The 24,280-nt window shown below is 38.8% G+C and overlaps 1 protein-coding gene across 1 annotated transcript in view; it reads right to left on the bottom strand.

Annotated features, from left to right (window-relative positions):
- Positions 1 to 24,280, bottom strand: part of FARSB (phenylalanyl-tRNA synthetase subunit beta) — a 60,329-nt gene that overhangs the window by 16,330 nt on the left and 19,719 nt on the right. Inside the window, exons 14-16 of the mRNA XM_074963942.1 lie at positions 22,226 to 22,318; positions 20,109 to 20,226; positions 10,610 to 10,762 (exon numbers count right to left, since the gene is read on the bottom strand). Coding sequence (XP_074820043.1) covers positions 10,610 to 10,762; positions 20,109 to 20,226; positions 22,226 to 22,318 — 364 coding nt within the window. The remainder of the gene's footprint in view (positions 1 to 10,609; positions 10,763 to 20,108; positions 20,227 to 22,225; positions 22,319 to 24,280) is intronic.

Below are 24,280 nucleotides of genomic sequence, written 5' to 3'. Positions count from 1 at the left end.
CCATCTTCTTTTGTGATCTGCTGACATTACCTGGTTTGAAATTCATAGAACCACTTGTGATTGGACTTTCATGACTGTCACTTTTCCTGCTATTTAGAAAACAGCTTAGCCAATTAACCTGCAGAATACTATATAATTAAACTGAAGACCTCAGCCATCACTCATCTTTAAGGGGAATTTTTAAGATTATTAGGACTAAGATATTTAGCTATGTTAAGGATGAAATAAACCATTTTCAACTTGAAAATTCAGTGATTCTAAGTGAACGTAAAGTCAATTCCTCAGTCACAGGAGTCCACATTTCCTACTCTTTACAAAACAAGCTTGAAGGGAAGATTTTCCTGAAAATTATTCTGTTTTGGGTGTCTACTGCATCCACCTGTGCAAGGAGAACAGAATCCTGAACTCAACACTTGCCAGTTAAGTGCAAGAGAAACACGTGTGTGTTCTAAAGAGAAAGATTTGGAAGGCTCTGCTTAGGTCTGGAATTTTACAGCAATTTCAAGATGAATGATTTTCCTCAGAAATTTATTTTTAAAAAATCTTGTTTGAACGCTAACAACTGTTTAACTGTATGTTGCATTACAAGGAGCCGGACGCTGTGTTTTGTAGCATACTTCAGGCTGATGAGCCCCAAACTTTAAAATCAGAATCTCACAAGACAGATGGCACGCAATGTGTCTCTACATTTCTGTCACAACAGATGCATACGTGGGAAAAGGTCTACACCAGTTCTTAAAAAGTTACACCGAAAAAAAACAAAAACAAAAAACCAGAATAATCAGGGCTAAGTAAAATTAGAACTATTTTAACAAACAGTACTTACATGACTGCTTTTTACATCCACCCATTTTATGGGCTTTTAATTTGAATACATAAAAATGACCATTATTTACATGTGTTTTGTAGTAGACCACTGAGGTTTCAGCTGAGATCAGGGGAGGGCCCCATTGTATTAGATGATGCACAAAATACATAAACACAGTCACTGTCTGAAAGAGCTTAAAATGTAAATTGTCAAGACAGACCGGATTGGGGGGAGGGGCACAAAGCAGAGGCACAGAGAGGGGAAGCGTCTTGCGTAAGATCACAGCAGATTAGTGCAAGAGCTGGGATAGAACTGAAGGATGAAATTCTGGCTCTGCTGAAGTCAAAGTGAGTTTCATCATTGACTTAAATGGGGACAGAACTGCACCCCAAGTCTTTGGGATCCCAGTCCATTGTCCTAGCCACAGGACCATGCTGCCTCCCCAAAGAAAGGAGGCTTGTAATATGGATGCTGTTGTTGATGTTTAACTACTTATATAAATCATCTTGGGGGGAAGGGGGCGACACAAAACAGTTGAAAATACAATATCTGGTCTAGCTATGAAATAGTTTGTCATCTGAGGAGGGAAGGGGCTGAAGGAGGAAGATAGTGACAACCTAATGTTTTAATATGTGAGTCAGGCTGGAGGTTCTAGACTTCTGAGACTAAGGAAGAGACACTACTTACGATGTACAATTAGAAAAAGATAGTCACATTAGGAAAGCAAGGGATTAAACCCAGAAGTCTCCACAATGAAGAAAGAGCAATGAAGCAAAGAACAAAGGGCAGAGAGAAGAAAAACATCTTGAGAGCCAGATCAGAGCTCGGAATACCAGGGTCAGAAGGAAGACCTCTTAAGGAAGACCTCTCACATGGAACTGGTAGACAGTGAAATCACTACTGCAATGTATTGAGATGTAAAGGAGAATTTTATATTTTTGAATGTTTCCACCCAGTTATGCAGAAAACCAGATGGGAGCAGGAACAAGGTAATCACCACACTTATGACAGAAGGAAGGGGGATAGAAAAATATTTTTCAGCTCAAAAGGTGATTTGACAATGAAGCAAAAAACAAACACCTTTCCCACTGACTTTTCACCAGAAGTCCTTGCTCAGATGCTTCCCACTGCCACTCCTGTGCTGGACCATAGAAAGATATTACTAAACAGGCCAATTCAAATGACAGCAATTCAGCTTAAGAGAGGAGCTATCTTGGCACAGTTTCTTCTTCTTCCTTTGCACTTCTTTGTCCCCCGCCCCCCCCCCCGTCTTTAAAAAAAACAAACACACACACCCACAACACCCACCCATCCCACCAATGGTATCATGCTCACATATATCACTGTAAGAAGTTGCTGATAGTGTTGTATTTTTAAATTTCCACCAAGCACTTTATTGTTCTGTGTTGGGCTGAGATAAAAACCTTTCTTCCTCTCTCCCCTACCTGACAAAGCTTTCCTTTCTGAGATGAGACCTCTGCAGCCAGACTACTTGGAGAGTATAGGACAAGAACACTCCAATCAAAAACTTTCAAAGGCAGACTAGAAACAAGATAACAGTCTCACTAGCTCCTAGCTCACTAGCTATTCTTTTGGAGTATCTATGACTGGCTGTATATGACTGGCTGTATAATATAAAGCTACTAAATGCATTATATTTGCATTGGACGGTGCATATTTTTATTAGGTTCTCACACACCGTAAAAGTTTTGAATTTCACAGACAGAATCAAAATGACTACAGGCCACAGATAACTTTATAGTGTAGTGGCTTTGAGGCTGTGATGAGTGGATCACTGCCCTTTCCACAGAGTGTTACAGAGTTTGACATAACTATTGTCATTACAATCCTCAAACATCTGCCAGGCAAGTTGCAAAGCTCCCTATTGCTTGCAGTAATCTAGGTCTCTCTTCGAACCTCCAGAGGCTTTTCAAGCCAATTAAACAAAACACAAAAACAACTTTCCACACCCAGGGCTGTTGCTTCACATCTTTCTTAGGTGTTTCCTTGGATGTAAATTCAAACCCAATCAGATCTGTAGTACCAAACTGGAGGGAGAGTATATACACAGCAGGTCAAATTAACACGACAGCAACCTGCAAAGATTAGAGCAGCTGGGGTATGAAGAAAGAAGTGAAAATTTGGTATTGAAGTGTAAATGTAAAGAGGACATAAATAGATTTTTTAAAAATGTGACAGTAAGCGAGCAGCCGCACCCACCTAATTAAAGTGAGTTTAGTTTTATCTTGTCTTCTTAAAACGGTCCTAATCTTACTTTTTCATGTAACCAAGCACTCTTGGTGCCACAAGGAAAGTTGCTCAAGAGAATTAGATTGTGAGATTAGCAGGGGTGGTGGTACACCAGACCTCCATCTTAAAAAGTGGCCCACAGATGGAGAAGGTTTGAGAACTAGTGATTTCATGTTAGTAATAATGAAGGTCATCATTATTTGAACACTGTCAAGCTGTGGGTGGACACCACCTGTTCCCTACCTCATTAATAGAGGATAGACATCTAGTACCCATGACAAGCTTCTTTTTATTCCTTTATGCTGTACTATTTGATAGTCTCAACACTGGAGCTGTACATTTTCCACACATTAACAGACAAGATGAACCATCTAAGTAGAAAGGGCATAGTTTATACTAGCAGAGGCATAAACATGATTTATTATGTTTATACTGGCGCTGTAGTAACACCTAGATGTACTGTCAGAAGCCAGGGTCCTTTCTACTAGGCACTGTACATACATACACAAAATGAAAAGACAGTCCCTGCCTCAAAGGCCTTGCAGTCATGAGACATAACAGGTAGATACCACCAACAGACAGGGGAGCACAAGGTAACAATGAGATGATTATGGACAGCAGATTAAGCACTGGTCACCGCACACAAGTTGTCTAGCTATTGTACATACGTACAATATTTTAGGTTCTTATATGGCCCCCACTGCAGTACAGTAGCATCTGAGCACCCCTCAATCTTTAACATATTTATCCTACAACACGTGAGAAAGGGAAGTGCGATTACTCCATTTTACACATGGGGAACTGAGGCATAGGGAGACTAAATGACTTGGTCACGATGACACAGGGAGTCTGTAGCACAGCAGGAAATGGAACCTGGCTCTCCCAAGGCCTAGATTGTAGCTGAACCACTGGATCATCCTTCCTCTCTGAAGAGGTCTGTAGGCATCACACTACAGATAGTGGACAGACTGTGAATTAAGGTCAACTAAGCTCAAGAGAGTCTTCAGGTCTGTTGCATATTTATTGTAAAAAACAAAACAAAAATGTTCATCACATTCTTAGTTATGGAGAGATAGCTACTTATACCTCTATAATTTCACAGCCATACCTTATTAGATGAAAAGCTATTACTATGACTTACTGTGTCATTAAAATTTTCTACACTTTACCACACCTTTCATTTAATTAAATGGGGGCAGGTGAAGGAAAGTAATGTAGTCTTTGTAAAGATTAAATGTTATTACACAACTGGCAATTAGTGACAGAAGCAAAACTAAAGATTTGTAAGTATGTAATTTTTAAGTTGAATCCAAACTGGCTCATTTCCCAGCATATCTACAGTATTAAGCTGTTGCATGCCCTACAAGAATGATTGACATGAACTGAACTCATATTAAAAAGGTCCTGTGAAAGCTGTTAAAGTACACAACAAAAAACAACAACGAGGAGTCCGGTGGCACCTTAAAGACTAACAGATTTATTTGGGCATGAGCTTTCTTGGGTAAAAAACCCAGATTTTTTACCCACGAAAGCTTATGCCCAAATAAATCTGTTAGTCTTTAAGGCGCCACCGGACTCCTTGTTGTTTTTGTGGATACAGACTAACATGGCTATCCCGATACTCGACACCAAAAAAAAAAAAATCATACAAGTTTCAGAGGGTACAAAAGCAGCGTGTGCTGTGGGCTTGCACACATACACACACACACACACCCCCCAGATTTTAAAAAAAACCTTTTTGTTGAAATAAATACTATTCCCAGACTTTCTGATAAATCTCATTATGAAGGCACGTGGAACTAAAAGTCAAGCAATCTGATTTCTGTTCCTAGCTTTGCTGCTGAGCTTTTCTGAGAGTCTGGGCAAGTCGCTTCACCTCTGTGCCCCACTTACCTATGTGAAAGTTGTAAATAACAATACTTATCTTCTTCATACAGAGGCTGTTAAGTTTAATTCATTGATGTTTGTCAAATGCTTCGAGAATCAGATAAAAGACACTGGAGGGGCACATTAAAAAGGGTTATTTTCCCACACACAAATCTTAAATATTTGCATTTTAATAACACTTAGTATAGTACCATAGGTGTCCCTGGCAAGTAAATACTTCGCATTTTTAATACTATTGTACCTTGTGTTTGAGGATTTCAAAGCAGAACGTTATGCCGATATTAAGGATAAAAAACCTGTATTTTTAAGTTTCAGGACTCCACTATAGACTAGCATGGGCCGGAGTCCTAGTACAGCATCCTCTTTTACGATACTGGACTCAGCTACCGGAGTGAAGAAAAATAGTTCTCTAGTACACTGGTCCAATAGGAACAAGAGATGACCAATATTATCGGAAAGAGTTATTTTAAGTTTAAGCAGAGACTACAAGCTTGGATTCACATTACACTACCTTTCAATCCATCTATCTAAATGCCGTTAGTTTCCATTTCAAGACAGTGAAACCCATAACAAAGAGAAATGAATCAGGAATGAAGGCATTTCATATCCAGGTTGACTGGATGGCTCTTCTCAGCTCATATCTTTTTGTTACTTCTCCTTGATAGACTGGTTACTCGAAAAGGGTTTAGACCGCTTATTGATTCTTCTTCCCTGATGGCTGTACAGTCCATAAACTTTGATCTTTATATTACTAATTACATGGAACTAGCTAAAATGTCAATAAAAGAATTTTATTTAAAGAAACAGCACTTAAGAGTGAACAGATTAGAGGACCAATACAAAACTCTGCTCTTTTTAACACATTTAAAGTTTGGTTATAGATGTATGAATTGTTATCTGCTACAAAGGAAGTAAAACATTTTTTCTATGCCAATAGTTATAGGATCCATTAATCTACAGACATGTCAGTATTGTACACTTTCCAAAGTGGGGTAGAACTTCAACTTTCCCCCTTCAGGAATGTATCATTTTAATACTACTACTAGTAGCAAGAAAATATTAACTGGCCATAGCATCCTTTGAGAAACTGAAATCACTAAGTATCAGATATATGTTGAAATCCTTCAACTTAGTCACTTAAAAACAGCCTATTCTGCCAGGCCTCTCACAACGTCTTTTCTTTTCCATTTATTGTACAGCTCAGATTACACTAAAGAGTGGTGTGAAGGCCAGAGGAACATCACAATTTCACCCATATTTTCCAGCATCTGTAATTTTTCCACAGGTGTTGCTACAGGGGCAAAAAGGCTATGACCCTAAGGTCAAGTCAATGGGCATTTAGGTGTTAGTATAACAGAAGGTGCTTAAATAACCATGGTTTGCACATATGGTAAAAAGAACCGAACAGACACACAGGCACTTCGCTCGATGAATTCAGAAAGGAGGTGAAGCAGCATTGAAGCCTTATGGGAATTATATTTAAACATGCAACAAACTGTCTTCTCAGACACTTTCTGAAATGAAATCAGTACTCTATGTTCCAAATTAAGTCAAACCACTGCCATCAGTTAAACAAGGAATACAGAACTATCAGAGGACTAAAACACAAATCTTTATATTATACCACAAATTAGTTTCAAGATTTGGCTGAAGACTACAAAAACAAAAAATGTTTGACTCCTTCCAGCTCAGAAATGGTTTTATATGGTAAACCCATTTTTAAAGTGTACAAATTTTCATGTGGTGTAGCTCCTAAAACTGTTTCCTCCATAAAAATTAAGATTACACATGATATAATATCCTAATCTAAAACCTCTACGGCAAGGAGCACCAACTCTTTTTTGAATCCTTCAGTACTCTGCAGTCTTTTAAGATGTTATAGGATATCTTTTTTTCACACAATTGACCTTACTTCATCATTGGCTTGACATTCTATCTCTCATATATGCTTAATTGGCAGGGTGAAAGGCAAGTAAAAAAACCCCAAAACTTTGACTTCCAACTTTCTCCGCAGTCAAGGACTTTCCAAGTAAGTTGGTGCAGTGACACTGCATTCACTCTAGCACCAGAGTATCAGCCATCTGCACTGTTACCAAGGTTAAATTCCAATGTCAGTAGAAATGCATGGAATCTACAAGTCATTCTGAGAGAGTTTCTGGATCTCTCTTGTAACAGGAAGGAAGGAAGGGTTTTCAAACATACAGAACAGGATTCTACTCATCCACTCCCAAAAGCTACAAAGTGTTTGCAGCCTGTTGTACATAGCAAGTCTTAATCCATTCATTAGGTATCTCCAGAGTAAGCGGATACAGGAAGATTATTATGGGGGTGTTGGAATTATTAAAAGGAACCAATATGTGCTGAGGCAGAAGGAATACTAAACGGCATTAGTATCAAGAAAATAATTATATATTGTATAAGAATTCTTTATTGTGATCTTTTTCCTGTTCTTTGTAAGGTGCTCAGACATTATGGTGATGGGTACAGTATAGAACGCAAGACATTTAGAAATATTTCTATCTATAAAACAAACACTTTCGACACGTCTGTTCAATAAGAATTTACAGCTAGAATATTCAAAAACAGCCTAATGGAGTTAGGTGCTCAGCTCCAATGGAAACTCAATAAGAGTTAGGCACCTAGCTCCCTGAGGATCCTTTGAAAATACAAGCCTACAAATGGAATTAGAAGTCTTGCTCCTATCCCTGTTGGGAACAAGAACTGGATTGATGGCACAGCCATATGGTCAACCTGAACAATGTACTTTCAGCATTACATTTCACTGGCCAACAGTCAGCTCTTACTATATTTTTCAGTACTTCAGCTAGCAAATCTTTTGAAAATCTGCAAGAATTAAAAGGGCACTACTTAGTAAAATAGAAAAAAGTTACATTAAAAATGTGAGCATGTATATGTTCATCAAGGATAAGTGCTAGGAGACTGCATGTGCTGTTATATTCAGTAAGTTGACAAGCCAGCAACACACAACTAAAAAAATCAGCACATACAATAGAACCTCAAAGTTACGAACACCAGAGTTACAAACTGACCAGTCAACCACACATCTCATTTGGAACCGGAAGTATACAACCAGGCAGCAGCAGAGACAAATAAAAAAAGCAAATACAGTACAATTTTGTGTTAAATATAAAGATAAAGAGAAAGCAGCATTTTTCTTCTGCATAATACAGCTTTGAAACATTACTAAGTCAATTTTCCGTTGTAAACTTTTGAAGGAACGGCAATAATGTTTTGTTCAAGTTATCAACATTTCAGAGTTATGAACAACCTCCATTCCCAAGGTGTTTGTAACTCTGAGGTTCTACTGTATATCTAACAAAGTTGCTTTAGAGCTTTGGACTCAAACATGCTTTCTTATGTACTGTCAAAAATGTTGTGTCAGGGTCATTAGTTACAGTAAATGCACAGCTAAGACTTCTCCTCAAGCAGGACAGAGGTCATAATTTCTCTCTCACATACTTGTATACTAACGAATGGTGAGTAGACAAAATAGCAGCTGCTATCCCCAGAGTCTTGTTTTTCTCTGTCATATTGATTTTGTCATTATTTTAAGAAACAGAATGGATGACTTGCCTGTTCTTGTTCTTTTGTACAGATTCCTGCTTCTTTTCTTTTGGAAGACAGCTAGCCCTTGCTTCAGGAGCAATCTCAAGAACTACCACGATTTTTTTGGTCCCTGGGCCCCTTTAAACCTCCCACAAACACACTCATGCAACAAACCAGAAAAGAGAGGTGGGAGTGGAGATAAATCACCATCATCCTCAAGTAACAATTTTCTGATCTAAAGTTCCACTGTAAATTTCCTAGGCAAGAAATAGAGGAACAAGTAGATTCCAATTCTTGTGGGAAAGAATATACAGCAGGCAGAGATCTCAGTCTATTCTAGGCCTTTTCCTAGCCCAGAAAGTAATTTAGATAACAAACATGTTTCCAGCATGTTGGAACAAGGGCTGGATATGGGATACCAATCCCAAAAGCAACATTGCCCTGGGAATGCTGCAATCCCCACTTTCCCTAAGATATACAGTGCTACCATTGGGATTTGACCTCTTTCATTCAAAAATTGAGAAAATGTAGCACAAAAATTATCTCAAATTTTCAGCATTGAGACAGCCTTGCTGCAAGTTCAAGATGGTTTATGAATTGCTTTGATGCAGATGTACAGGATGAATCTTTGCTCACTTATTTAATTAAACCCCCTTTCCCACATCTGAGTTTTGCAAGTTTGATGGTACCAATCAAGGAGAAAGTACCTTAAAGATATATTTATGAAAGGTTTTGGAGGCTTTCTGGGGTACATTCTCTAATTTTGTCAGCCAAGGATTCTCTGTATTGGAATTAAACTGCTCCTTAACAGTATTAAAAGACAGACAGAGACAGAAAGATAAAAAAAAGTAAAAGGGGTTGTAAGGCTGGAGGATTCTGGTAGCTGGGTGGAATCAGAATGAGTAGACAGCTGGGCACTGAGCGTACAGCGCCTCCTTAACACATGGGAGATGAGGTAGAAGAGGAGGGAGGGGAGAGATGGTTATAGCAGTTAGAAATTGACACTGAATTCTCCATACAATTCATAATTTCTTCCTGAACTGGAAACTTTCTCAAAACTTCTGGAAGCTTTGAAAACCCCTTCCAATGCATGCACCAGAGCCAAGCAACTCAGGAACATTGATCTAGGAGTAATATCTGACTTTAGAGGGTTCTGTTTCATAACAGATGGAGACTTGCAACTGTGCACCTAACTGAGGGCAACTAAAGACTCCTCAGAAGCCTTGGCCAGTACAGTTCTTGCAGGAAATGCATGGCCAAGGGGCAGCACAGAAGTGGGAGGTCAGGTGCTGGAGCAGAAGCTAGGGGGCTGTAGATGGGCAGCCCTCATATGCCTCGCCTAGAGAGGGTCTCCAGCAATTTTTCTTTACTGGGGTTACAGCCCAGCCACTTCTGCTGGTGGGCCAGCACACACTCCTCTCTCTTGCGTGTGCACACACACACACGAAGAATAAAGAGTAAGTAAGGATTTCATGTCCAGTCCCCTACATGTAACTAACCTGGCATAAAGAAGCATGAGGCCTATTGTATAAATATAACTAATACAGCAGCAGGTTCATTTGTCTAGAAGACAGGACACTTGTGCAGCAGCTCTAGTTCCACAATAATTAGGTAACGTTTCAAGCTAGAATATTAGGAGTAACGAGTCATCTTTTGTCTGTTTCCAGGCACTTCTAGCAATAGGAAAGCAGCAGATACCTGGTGTTAATTAAAACTCATTCAATAAACTGACAGCTAACCCTTAAATTTCTGGATTCACTCATTGTGAAGAGCACATTCCTATACACATGCAGCTTACTCATGTAAGAAATATCCACTGTACTAGGATTCTCTCTTATGTAAAGATCACCACCACAGAAGCTAGCTAAAAATATGGAGACCAAAAAAAAAAGTCCAATTCCATTTCCTAATGTGTAACAGGCAATGAGAATACAAAGTCCCATTTGCCCCATAGTATTTTTCAGCATGCTAACACATATTCAAAACAACTCTTGTACTGTAGTGCCAACAGTTAATGACAATATAAAATTAAATCCACATAGTAATGGGATCGTAGGACTCCTTTATAGGTCCCTCTCCATGCTGCTGCTCTCCTACCTTCAGCTGCCTTGATTAGATATCCACTCTCTTTGCTTGGTGGCACAGCCAGCAGCTGCATGACTCTATCCAGCAACCCATGGATGACCTCAAACCCGGGGTTCTTGTTGTAGTAAATGGCACAGAGATTCCTCTGGTTCCTTGCACCTACATCTGCAGAAGAAACAAACAGTTGTACTTCTGGGTTTTGTCACGTGTTTATCCTTCCCTTTTGCATCAGTTTTTACAGTTGTGCATGGAAACATCTGTACCTCAGGGAGAAATTGAGAATGCAGAATGGCCTCTCCCACAGACATCCATCCCACACTCTGCGGAGTTGATTATAGGCACTGGCCATGCTTTAACTCATAGGTCTCCCATCATTTGGAAAAATCATGCTGCATAGATTTTAAATACTGTACTTTATTAGGATGGAAATGGAGAAGAAATGTGGTAAGGAGAAATATCTTGCCAAGTAAACAACAGAACTCAGTATATTTCCAACATGTTATTAAAAGGTTAAAGGATTTAAAAAGCAGATTAACCAAAATATGTATATTCAACTGTGTATATAATGTCTTCTGCAATTTCCACAGTATGCATCCGATGAAATGAGCTGTAGCTCACGAAAGCTCATGCTCAAATAAATTGGTTAGTCTCTAAGGTGCCACAAGTACTCCTTTTCTTTTTGCGAATACAGACTAACACGGCTGTTACTCTGAAACCTGTCAACAAGATCCTGATACTTAGAATCTATTATTTTTGACATTTACAACTTAAGGTTGGTGGCGAAAGTAGATTTATGAACAGGGAGACACAGCCTTTTACCAGTACAAAACAAGCCCACTTCTGTAAGTAGCCAAATATAGTTATACTCTCATGGATGTTTGGGGCTGTGTGTGAAGAGAGATCTTGGTCTAAGTCTAATTCCAAGAAGACAGGTTTCCACATCACAGAAGCCATCCACACAGTTAAAACCTTCCTTGGTAGTCCTAGAAGCATGAAAGATCCAATGAGAGTGCACTGTATTTTCACATCAGCTTTCAGGACAGGATTGAAATAATGGTGGTGGAGCAGAGACGCTACAGTTACGCGTGGTGCACCCGTTTTATGGAGATCAGTCTCAGACTGTCAAATCAAACACCTCAAATGTATATTTTAAAAAGCGTCGTAATTTCCAAAATTACCATATATCATGTGTTCACACAAAGCACTAAAACTACAGCAGCCTTCCCCTCCCCCCCCCCGCTTAATTTAGACTATTCATTCCACCAGAATACTTTGTCATTTTCTTGTCACATGGACACATTTTAGACACAAGTGTATTACAGTATCATTATATTCCTGTGCCTCTCCAGACTAGACCATGGCAGTGCACTCCGCTTGGGTCTGTCAAAGGTTACTCAGAAGATTCAACTAATGCAGAATCCTGCTTTTTAATTTTTTGAGAGGAAAAGGATAATACATGCGTTCTTATCATCTGTCAATTCACTTATGGTGAAATTCAAGATACTGGTTAGTATACCACCATCCTGCTAAGCTGTCTATATCTAGGCTTGGCAGACTTTTTTAAAAAAATATATTTTCAACAGATATCAATGTTTATTTTTAAGCATTTTCCCTATTTTTTTATTGATTGCAATTTTCAGTTATGTAAAATGGGTTTTAAGCTTTTTTATCTTTATCAATTAAAATTTCCAGTTATGGGAAATTATGGGGGGGATGGACAATATAGGGGACAGAATCATTTAATGACAGTAGATGTGGAGATTCAAAAAGTTAAAGCTTTATAACCGTTAAAATACAAACTGTCAATCTCAAATTTCAAGATATTCAGAGTAAACATCCTTAAATCAAATGAATAACTTCTCACACTGCATCTTCTTTACTTTGTCTGTCTGAAATTTCAATCATCATTGATGGAAATATTTTTTCGTTAATTTCTCTGTGTGTGGTGAAATCAATATTTACCAGCATTTATTAATGAAAATCTAATCCTCCCAAGCCTACCTATAGCCCAGTTCTCAGAAGTCACTTCTCCCCTTATGGTGCACTCAGCAGAAACCCCTTGCCTGGCTGTGCCAAGGGTGGGGCTTGCTGGTTAGCTGTGCCAAAGCTGGCCCTTGCAGAAGTCAGGAAGGGCTGGTCTACACTACTGCTTAAGTGTGAAAAAGACACCCCCCTGAGCGACACAAGTTACAGCAACCTAAGCATGTCCACATCAGCTCTATGTCCTCAGGAGACTCTCTCCCACCAATAAAGCTTCAGCCTCTCGCGGAGGTGGAATAATTATGCTGACGGGAGAGCTCTCTCCTGTTGGAATAGCGCATCTTCACCAGATGCACTACAGAGGTTCAGCTGCGCTGCAGTGTAGACTTGCCCTCATTTGCAGTCCCTTTCTTCTAGGATAGAATTTGCTCACAACAAAATACCAGCTAGAGCCTGATTATTTGTACAGCACCACACAAGATGTATGGATTTTTTCAGATTGTAGAGAGTCCTCCAACATTTAGCCTACTGATTAGGTTTTGTTCCCCTCCGAATCCATCTCTTCTCTCCCTTAAAGTGGGAGAGGAGAGTTGCCTTAATTCTCCTCCTTTTGGAGAAAATATGTTATGAGACATGTTTTTATAAGCCTCCAAAATTAAAGTTACAGTTATTTATGAAGATGACTCATTTTACTGCAAAATATATTTCATGCTTTTCCCCTTGTGCCTTTCATTCAACATCTGTGTGTAGCCAATGGGAAAGATCATGAGATGCTAGAGACTTCAAAGGAATCAGGGAACATCAGGATCCGAGCCCGTTTTCAAACAAACATGGACAACAGAGTTCTCAATATGAAACAAAGCCTGAAAGAAGAAGAGCAGGTCGGATTACCATAGCTAAAATATTTTTGCACCTGGATGCCTAAAATAGCAGCAGTAGGCAGAACTGTATTCTCTCTCTCATAAGCCCCATCCACTGACCAGACCACTCTGTCCATTTTTCTCCAATGCAGACCTAGCAGCAGTGATTCACATATTTATCATTCTAAATTTGATTAGTGCATACTTCTGTATACTGGGTTGACCCGCTCCACTCGCTACGATGGCTGCCATTCAAATGCCAGGTGCATTCTTAAAGAGATTTGGAACGCCAATTTGGAATCCCTGTCAGACAGAATTTGGGTTTGGCCTTCAACTGCTCCAAAAATAATTGGTCAATTCAGCAAATTTGGTCAAATAATGTCCAAAATGTCCAAATATTTTAAACACACTAATTTATTAGAACAGTAACAACAGTAACAAAAAAGACTAAGACTTTATGGTCTCCTGAGGGGTAAGGTAGATACTCATGTCTAATTACAAAAACCAAGTTACTTAACTGAGTTATTTTAACTCAGAAAAATGTAAAATGAAACGAAGTTCTACAAAACGAAAGAATAATTATCTTTTTTTTAAGCAATGTTAGATTAGCATTTAAATGTCAATGTTATTCAAGGCTGAAGAGTTACAAAAAAAGAAAAATTAAACAAATAAAAGAAACCCATAGCAACTATAAAAGAAAAAAGTTATTTTTAAATGCAGTTATGCTAGGTAGGCAGCAGGCCAACTCTTCAAGCATCCTGCTTTTCATTATCTTCTTTTTCTTTATCAGCTTCAACTGCTTCATCTATATCTTTGCATTGATGGCTTGGTATACAAATAAAGACATATACAGCGTTTGTCTGGAATCTTCCAGGACAATCAAGATGTTCAACTTTCTGTCAGTTTGCCTTTTTCCCAACAGGTGACATAAATGTATAGCAAAGTTAGTGATTTAAGACATTTGTGTAGGCTTGCTAACACACACTACCATACCACAATCAAAAAGGTAGGCCACTGCCTATATCAGGGCATTCTTGATGGAATGTGTGACAATACTTGACCATGGACAAATAATATGTGGTCAACTGACCAGCTTGCCAAGCCTAGACAGAATACCAGAAGTTCATGTCTCTTCACCAGATGTTGGGATCAAGAAGCAGCAGCCTCAACACTAGAACCCAGTTGAAGCCAGTCAGCCTTTTCCATCCCTTTCTACCCTTACCTTGATGGAGACAATTCAGTTGGAAAGTAATTTTAACACCATCTTACCAGCCCCAGAGGCTCTGGCTGTCTGGCATGAAGGAGCTGTCCCCTACAATCCTATTTCATCTGTTGGAGTGGAAAGAGCATCTGTGTCAAGGCTCCCTTAAGCACTTAGATGGAGGGAAGCTTGAAAAATCTGGAGATTGAGCAATTAAAAAAAAAAAACAACCTGCCAGCTATTCTCCAGGAGTCCTGATGGGCTCAGGAAAAGTTTCCAAGCTCAGAATGCTCCAAGATCTCTACTGAGCTCAAGTACTAACTAGTACAGAACAAGTAGGGTGAAGAAGGATAAAAAATTATTCAAATCTTGGAATACCGACAGTTTGGGTCTGACTAAGCTTTTTTCAGGAAATATTTGTCAGCGGTCTCCTCAATAACAGGAGTAGAACAAAGGTGGATTTCATCTTGCTCACATGTTAGGTGATTCATGAGGACATCATTACTGATAAATCCTCAGAAAATTCAAAGTAGGTCACTTGGATTTTGGTTTGATCCTGGTACAAGTTATCAAACCACTATCTGAACCCATTTCTTCAGTGTCACTCTTCTAATACAAAGTAGTAAATCTGGTAGCTATCACATCTGCATGCAGAATATCTGAGCTGTACTCCACAGATCTCACGAGACACTTCTCTCCTTATTCTATACCAAGCTTAAACACAACGAAAGAGAAACTCTGCCACATGTTGGACATACTCAGAGTGGTTAATATCAACAAGGCAAGAACTCAGGCATATAACTAACCTATACCTACTGTATCATCTCCCAGTGAACAACAAAAAAGGCATTTAAAACCATCAGTTACTAGGTGGCTAATGTATTGCATAAAAGAGGAATACAAAGTACAAGAGTAAAAGCTCACAGGCAAGATCAAAGCTCATCCCTGTGGACCAAAAGTCATTCATGTCTTCAGAAGATATTTACAAAGCAGCAGGCAGATAATCTAGTACCATGTTTGCTAGACTCTAACAGTGGCTCTCAACCTGCAGCCCAGTGACCACTGCTAGAAGCTAGACATGCAGGTCTCTGCAGACACTGCCTTCAGTGAAGGGTTCTCTGTTATCCAAGAAGCTTCTAAATACTAGAATTGTAGCTTTCAGCTTGTAAAAAGTAACTGTAGTTTCACTAGGGTTAATTCCCAATGCGGGAATGGCAAACCTAGACAAAACAGATCTGATGCCTGGTACATCTGATATCTCTTCTCGGGGTATCCAAGGTTTGCAATTCAAACCTAATACTTTCTTCATTTGTATCCCACCTCTCCCTGATGCCTATAAGTAACTATAACATTACGGTTATAGGATAATTTGTACATACATATGCAATATATATATTACTATGTTATTGCAGCCTATAAATCAGGTTAGACCAGGCACAGAAACTTCACATCCTCCCTAACCATGATGAAAATATACATTTTCCCCCCTCAAAAAGTTCTCTGACCAATGACCTAGTAGAATTTTGCAAGTATGCAAAAGTTTACATATATAAACAACTGATAAGAAGAAAACCTTGTTTACTATTTCCTATTCCCTTGGGCTGTTATGTCCTTTGAGAATGCAAGCTTTTTGGAGATATCTTTTTGTACAGTGCTTAGCATATTGTAGGCACTATTAGAAACCACAGCAACAAAAGTTAGGTTGAATTTTACTTCATAATTACTCAGGTCATTTATGACTTCCTCATATCGTTATCCCGAACAAAAAGGTGGTCATGACAAAAAAAATACTTCAAATTCTTATACTTCACATTTTCAAAATCACTGTACAAACCTTAACTAATGAGTACATTTTGTGTTCACCCAATCCTTCCAAGCTTTGTAAGTGCTGTAACGCTCAGTCTTTCAGAGCGTCAATACATTATATCACAGGAAGTTCATTCACTGCACACTACGGGGAAAACAGTATTTGGAACTTTATGCCAAAGCTGGGGTTTGTTGGAAATGCCTCAGTTCTTTGTAAATCATTTGAGAGAGCACTTGTGTCATGCCATGAAACAATTCTGTGGGCCTGCCAAATATGTCAGCCTAAATTATATATGTATTTCACCGACTTGAAAGCACTGCCTGGAGATGCTGCTCTAAAATAACTTAAAGGATGGGCAGCTGGCTAGGACTTTGCGAGCCAAAACAATGTAATGAAAGATAGAACAGTGGTGCATGCTGCCCCCTAGTAACTTTAAAGGGTTTAGAAAAGATGGGATTTTGAAAGAGTACACCTGCTCAGTTAAACACTAGTCTCACAATCAATCAATTTCACAGAAATCCGCATTTTGTATATAATTACAGTAAGGCCTGCAAGAAAATGCACACAAACAACTTCAACTGCATCCACAATTTAATCTCAACCATGTTAGAGGCAGACTGCTGCATACTTGCAAAATTCTACTAGGTCATTGGTCAGAGAACTTTTTGAGGGGGTAAAATGTATATTTTCATCATGGTTAGGGAGGATGTGAAGCTTCTGTGCCTGGTCTAACCTGATTTATAGGCTGCAATAACACAGTAATAGCACTAGAGAAGACTTTACCAACCTAACAATAAAACCAAACCGCAAGACAATATTCTATGCAACTCTGCAGAGGGTGCACAGAACTGTGCGAGACATACTCAAACCCTGCATTTTCTCTCTCTCATCCTTTGAGAAGGAAACTTTAGTCAGATTTGGATTTATTTTTATTAAATCTGGCATGCATTTTCCAAATTTAGTAAATCAAAATCTATGTCTCATATGTGAGGAGGAGGAGAAGCATGTTTTGTTCACCTTAGTAAAGATGAAGTGTGTGCAAAAAATATTTTTATTAAAGAACAATGCATTTATACAGCTATATTTATTCACATACAAATGACTACTTCACATTCTGTGAGTGTCAGTGCTCTTCTGATCCATACTTTTTAAATTAATTGGAAATTTTGCATGCCAAAAATATGAAATAGTAAAATTAAGTTAGTCAGAATGATAACATAAGCGTACTGCAGGGAGTCTCATTCCATATGTGAAAACAGGACAACCCCATATTGTTTAATGTCTACAGAACTGTTGTTGATTTCTCATTCCTTTTTTCCTTTGAAACTATGAATTACAGCACATTTAGATTTAAGGCCCAAAAATTAATCTGGGAAAGACATTAAGCAGATTTACCGAAAATATATACCACAAAACAATTTTATTATTTGTATTCTGGTAATTCTCAAACTGTACCAGGCACTGTGCAAATACATCAGAATACAAAGCCCTTATCTCAAAGAACTTATCTTTAATCCACAGCAATGATTACTGCTAAACTTAAAGTACACTTTAAGAGTAGGCTTTTATAACACAGTTAAGTGGCCATTTGTATAAGTGGAAGCTTAAAAAAATCCTACAGTGAGAACCCATGAAATAACAGTAATTTATTTAACTAGTACATTTCATGCAGCCAGAAGGAATGCTCTCTTCCCTCCAACATAAATAACCCCTACACCAGTTATGAAGAATGCTAAAGCTATTCTGCCATCTGTACCATGTTTTGTGCATGCTGGCAGCCTCCTTGCCCAACAAGTAATGAGCCTGGATCACCAAACTGTCTGCATTTAATAAAGAGTCTGCATGCTTTGCTAAAATTGCTTATTTTTCCTGGCAATTTTTAAAAAATAATCCACAAATTAAGTTCATCAACAAAGCAACTTACTTGCTATTTTGTTTATGTCTTATGTAAACCTTTGTTTCATAGACACCAAATAGGTTAAACACAGCATGAAAAGCTGAAATCAGATAACACAGCAGCACGCATTTCTGCTACTGTATTTAAGGTAGTGTCAGGATTTTTCATTATGAAGTGGCAGAAATTTGCTTCAGGGTTGCAACGCAGCACACAAGGTCTTGCCAGCAGAGAAACAGATCTATATACACCCTTCTCCACCAAGCCACCGTGTGAAGAAAAACTAATTCAGTAACTTGAGTTAGATTTTTTTTTTTTTTTTTTTTTTTTTACACAGTTTAGGGTTTTTTTTCCTTACAGCTTGCAGCACTTTTATATATTTCCAAATAAAAATTATGCTGTTTTAGGCCCCAATCCTGGAGTCAGACCCCTACAACCAGGCAGAATACCATTAAAATCCTTGAAACATGAACTGACCGCTTTGGTTATTTAAAATATAACCCAACTAAGACTGCAGCATGATACTAAAGGAGACATGTTTATCTCAGCACTCTGCATAAAATGGGAACATACTCTCAAGCAGATGATTTGATAGATGTGTGGGAATTTTATAACACCAAGAATTTCTTTCTTTCTTTCTTGTTTTTTTTTGCATGTGGACTTGCCCCAGTCTTCACCAAGAAACAGCAATACACTTGCAAGACATCCACTTACACAAGGAGAGGGTGTGCACAGCCCCAATATTGATCTAACACAGGTTACATATCTATTACAATGGTAAAGGAGACATTAGCTGTTGATTGAGGGAGGGTATCACAAAGTAAAGAGTACTTAAACAGACAAATCTGTCAGATCAGATAATCACTTTTTACTAAACCCCTAAAAGGAAAAAAAGTTATTTATAAATTCTGCAGATTTGATGGTATTATCCTGTAGGATTCTCTCCTATGTCTCACACTCCCAGTACAGGTCCTCCTGGGCCTCAGATATGGTAGTTCAGCACGAGACGTCTCCCCGCCCCCACACTGGGATCTCAGCATCAACAAAGGCTGTCCCAGGTGGAGATGTGCAATAGAGATTTAAAAATACCATTGCAATCATCAGACCCAACTTCTGTAGCATGGTCTGAGCTGTCGTGTGATGAGTGACAAATCCTCACTGGCAAACTTACTTTGCCCTGGATCCTGCCCTGGGCCAAGGCGGCTATGAGTTGAACTTTTCTTATTGATCTCTGACCTACTTAGGTCTCTATGGGGGACAAGCCAAGACTTTGGAATCACTTGGTTTAGGTACCTAGCGAGCTTTTCAAAAGTGCACAGGAACCATTGATTTCAGTGCATGTTAGGCACCTACCTGCATGTTGCTCAAATACCATTAAAAATCTCGCCTTTGAAGCAAGGGAGTTCCACGCTGGTGCTGTGAGCATGAGCTAAGTGAGAATGAATTCTGTAGCAATATTTTTGATAAACAGAGATTTACCCACTATTACCATTTATCAAGTAAATAAGCATTTCTTGAGAGACACTTGCCCATGAAGTTGGGTACAGTACAGATTCCCTGAAGGACATAGGCCAAAACAGCTAAAGGGTTGGACATTATAAAAATTAAAACCACTAACACTGTAGGACCTGTTTTAATAGAGTTATAGAAGTAGCACCTCTTAAAAAAGAGCAACTTAAAACAGAGCAGGCCAGAGTTCTTTCAGAAAATCATCAATCCTTGCACAGAAGATATGAAAAACTCTTGTGTGCTCAATGGGGTTCTCTTACCTTTGGTGGAATCTTTTAAGACAACGTCAGAGATTTCAAAAAGTTTCAGAGGCAAAGGCATCTTTCTATTAGCAGCAATAGTCTTCAGGAGGCCAGGCAAGAGGCTGGTGCGTGCCACCTACAGGTCAAACATGAAATTGCATGGGTAAAACAACCTGGCAGGTTGCTTAGGTGCTTTATCTTTTCTGGGTTTGCTTATTTGGAATTAGTTTTAAAATAACCAGGTGAAATAATGCAGTAATTTCAGAAGTTTATCGCTCTCTATTTTAGATTTCAGAGTAACAGCCGTGTTAGTCTGTATTCGTAAAAAGAAAAAAGAAAAGGAGTACTTGTGGCACCTTAGAGACTAACCAGTTTATTTGAGCATGAGCTTTCGTGAGCTACAGCTCACTTCATCGGATGCATAGCATATCATGTGTATGCTATGCATCCGATGAAGTGAGCTGTAGCTCACGAAAGCTCATGCTCAAATAAACTGGTTAGTCTCTAAGGTGCCACAAGTACTCCTTTTCTTTTTTCTTTTTTCTCTATTTTAGAATTATTAAACCTGAAAATGTAGATTCATGCATTTACTGCTCAAGGATCTCAAAGTGTCTTATGAATGTGCATGAACATTCATACCCACATTTTGCAGGGGAAACCGAGGCACAGAGCACTTCAGAGGCTTGTCTGAATTTGTATGGCACATCCATGACACAGGAAGGGAAAAAAACCCAGGACTTCTCATTCCCTGTCCCCAGCTCTAACTACAAGGTAACACTGCTTCCAAATACATAGATTGAGAATTTCTCTAAGGAACTAAAACAATTCATACATATTTCTGATGCAAAGTGACATGTATCATCAGTTATACTTTCAAGGAATGTGTCATCATATTGCAAGGGTCCTCATGAATTTTTAAGCAAGAGAATGGCTGAGGGATGGGATGCTTCCTCTACTTCTCATTGTCAGTGGTGTGAGTTCAAAGGGTTCTTGCTCCAGAATAGAGGATTTAGTGGCTAGGAGCTCAGCAGCTCTTTTGCTTTGCAGTAGTGTATATATAATGGACAACTGAAAGCTATTTATTTGTAAGCAAGCTGTGAACCAACCTTAAAAATTCAAGACATCAGCCAGATGACTGATGAGTGGTGCAAAAGCAGCAGCAAAGAGACCTGGCAAGGTGGCAGCCAGGTACACAGGGAAGTTAAAATATGGGTTTAAACTTAATTTTGAAATTTGGATTAAGCTGATGGGGGCATAAATATATGAAGTTTAAACATATAAAGACAATTCCTGTGGATACAGAAAGTAAATACTAAGATGACTTCTGAACAGTCATCCATAGGCCTGCTGGTGACTATCAATAGCACAGGTGATATTGTAAGATACTGCACTGTAGTATGCTTAAAATATGTGGAGAGACTACAGTGATGGACAACCAGAAGTACCTATGATAGAAAAACAAGGAAACAAACACCAGGTACTCACATTAGTGTTTTTTCAAATGCAATTCACCCACATTTACTGTGCCCTGCCTTCAAATGCTGTCTTAATAAAGTGCCCCAGTTTTCAGATTGGCTCTGTGGGACTAGATTTTCCACTGGAATTTACAAATCATGGAAACACTTCTACTGAATTTAGATTCTCGAAAAGCCTGACTTTACTAACCTATATTTTGAGTGAAACTTGATCTCTCTGCTGAATTTTGGACTCTGCAACTAGTCTAGATTCTGCTGATACAAACGGACATTTAGAGATTTAGGATTTAAAGATGGAAATTACTGTAACAAAACAGGGCCCAATTTTGTCACCCCTAATCCCATTGGGTAGTACCTCATTCCACTAAGTTTACACTGTTTAAAATATTATTAAGTATAAGGGGGATAGAATTGGGCCCTCAGAAGAAACTGCAAGCAACTGTATTTTACATGTGCATAATCTCTCTATTGACTTCTAACTGCATTAAAAGTGGTCACCACATTTTATGTATTTTCTTCCCTTTCGATATTTAAGTTACCTCCCAAATTGCAGGCTTTAAATGCATTTTTGTAATGTTATCTTGCTGATTGGTAACTACCTTCTCAGATGTTTAGGGAAGCTGGTAGCACAGCAATTAGACCTGAAATTAAACTACTCACCTGAAATTCTGCTGTTTTGGGATTAGCTATGTGTACTGCTTTTGTTGAAGAGATGTCCACACCAAGTTTATCAGCAATATCTTCTTGGGAACACTGAAGAGAGAAAACAAACACACACACACAGTCAAATGATTAAAATATACAGAGAACCAATGATAGAACTTGATATCAAGAACAATGCAAGATCAGAGAGAGTCGTGTTAAGGGGCATCAGAGCTATTGCTGATCTGCAATACTCACTTGTAAGCACAAAAGAAAGCGAAGAATGAAGCCTCAGCCTTATATCTAAATGGGCTGGTTTATTTATGCATCAATTACTAACCAAAATAATGCTAGATTAACAGGAAAAGGCAAGAGTGTATTAGCTTTTATCATGGGTAATTATTTTAATTTATTTAACTATTTTAAAAATAAGAGGACAGATTCTTCCACTCTGATTTCCATTGAATAGTAATTTCCTGTGCAAGTTGTCCCAGTGGAATCAGTCCTACACTGAGCCTTCGCACAGAGAAAACAATCCCACTGGGACTACTTGCAGAATAAGCTACTACTGTGCATTGGTAAGGGTTACACAATCTAGCCCTCAACTATCATGGCTCCATTAGGCTCTCAAGGTATCGTTAAAAAGCTAGTTACTAAAATAGTACAAGTGACCTATTTAGCTCACTGATCACCTGTGCACACTGAGTGACAGAAACTACCATTAAGGCCATGCCTACACTTACAAGCTTACAGTGGCACAGCTGTACCAATACAGCTGTGTTGCTATAAGATCACTCTGGTAGCCGCATTACGTAGACAGGAGAGAGCTCTTCCATCAACATAATAAAACCAGCTCAACAAGCAGCGGTAGCTATGTCAGCAGAAGACACACTCCCACCAACAAGCGCTTATGCCGACAAAAAATATGTCGCTCAGGGGTGTGTTTTTTCACATCCCCTGAGCAATAAAAGTTTTGCCGACATAAATGCTAGTGTAGACATGACCTAAGGTTCACAGTCCAGATTTCCAGAATTTATAGCTCCACTAATGCATTAGGAAATTGATACATGAACTCTGCATGTAACTGAGGATTTGCTAGTATTCTGCAATCCTCCCAGAGTGTTCTATTTGTGTTGGCAGTGCTCCAAAAGGGGTGTTGATTGAGCAAATGTGAGCAAAATTAGCAGCTGACACCATCGGAAAGAGTGGGCTTCTGAATGGAAAAAAATTATTGCTGACCTTAGCAGGAATTTTTTATGGTCAAGTGTTTTCAGATGTCTAGCTAAACTTTGTTAGCTGACTATGACGGGACTGAATACACACTAGCTAAATCATACAGAACTCAATGTTACTCTTTTGAAGCTATAGTTTTGGGCTCAAACCAAAGAATGGATTACATGTGAGAATGACTAATGGACATTTCTCATCCAAAATGTACATGAGGTTGCGGAATGGTGCAGCATGTATGACACTGAAATGATAGGTGTGTTTCATATCTGTGTTTTAAGAACCTGGCAGTGATATGCCAGAGCTCAGATATCAATGCCACAGCAAAAACACAGATGTGAAACATGCATGACATGATGTAAGTGCCCGATCTCACAAATCCCTACCTATGTGAACAGCCCTTACTATTGTAATCACATGCTGCTGCAATTCATAAAGATCAGATAACATGTACTGCTGGGATGCATATAAATTCAGCGTTTTGAAGCATCCCAGTTATCTGATGTTGAGAACACTGAAGAGACATTCATTGAACTAATACATGAACATAATCTGTGAAAGCTTTGAACACAGGAACACACTGTGCTGCCCCATCATTGTACTACTACAGATAATCTTACTACACTGCATATTGGTATAGTGAGAAATAACTGGTAGCTATCATCCTGGATAGTCCACTGGGATTGTGGACTAGTTAGATGGGCCAAAGTTGAAAAAAAAAAAAAAATCACATCTGAACCTCCTGGAAGTCAGGAGACAGAAGTTTGAAGCCAATTTTTATCGTTTTACATTATCCCATTACATTGGGATTATGGTATTTGGTTTCAAAGGGTAAAATTTTCAAAG

The sequence above is a fragment of the Natator depressus genome, chromosome 9 (genome assembly GCF_965152275.1).
Source record: "Natator depressus isolate rNatDep1 chromosome 9, rNatDep2.hap1, whole genome shotgun sequence".
Lineage (NCBI taxonomy): Eukaryota > Metazoa > Chordata > Testudines > Cheloniidae > Natator > Natator depressus.
Note: the sequence above shows the minus strand (reverse complement) of the source record. Positions and strands in the feature narration are given on the sequence as shown.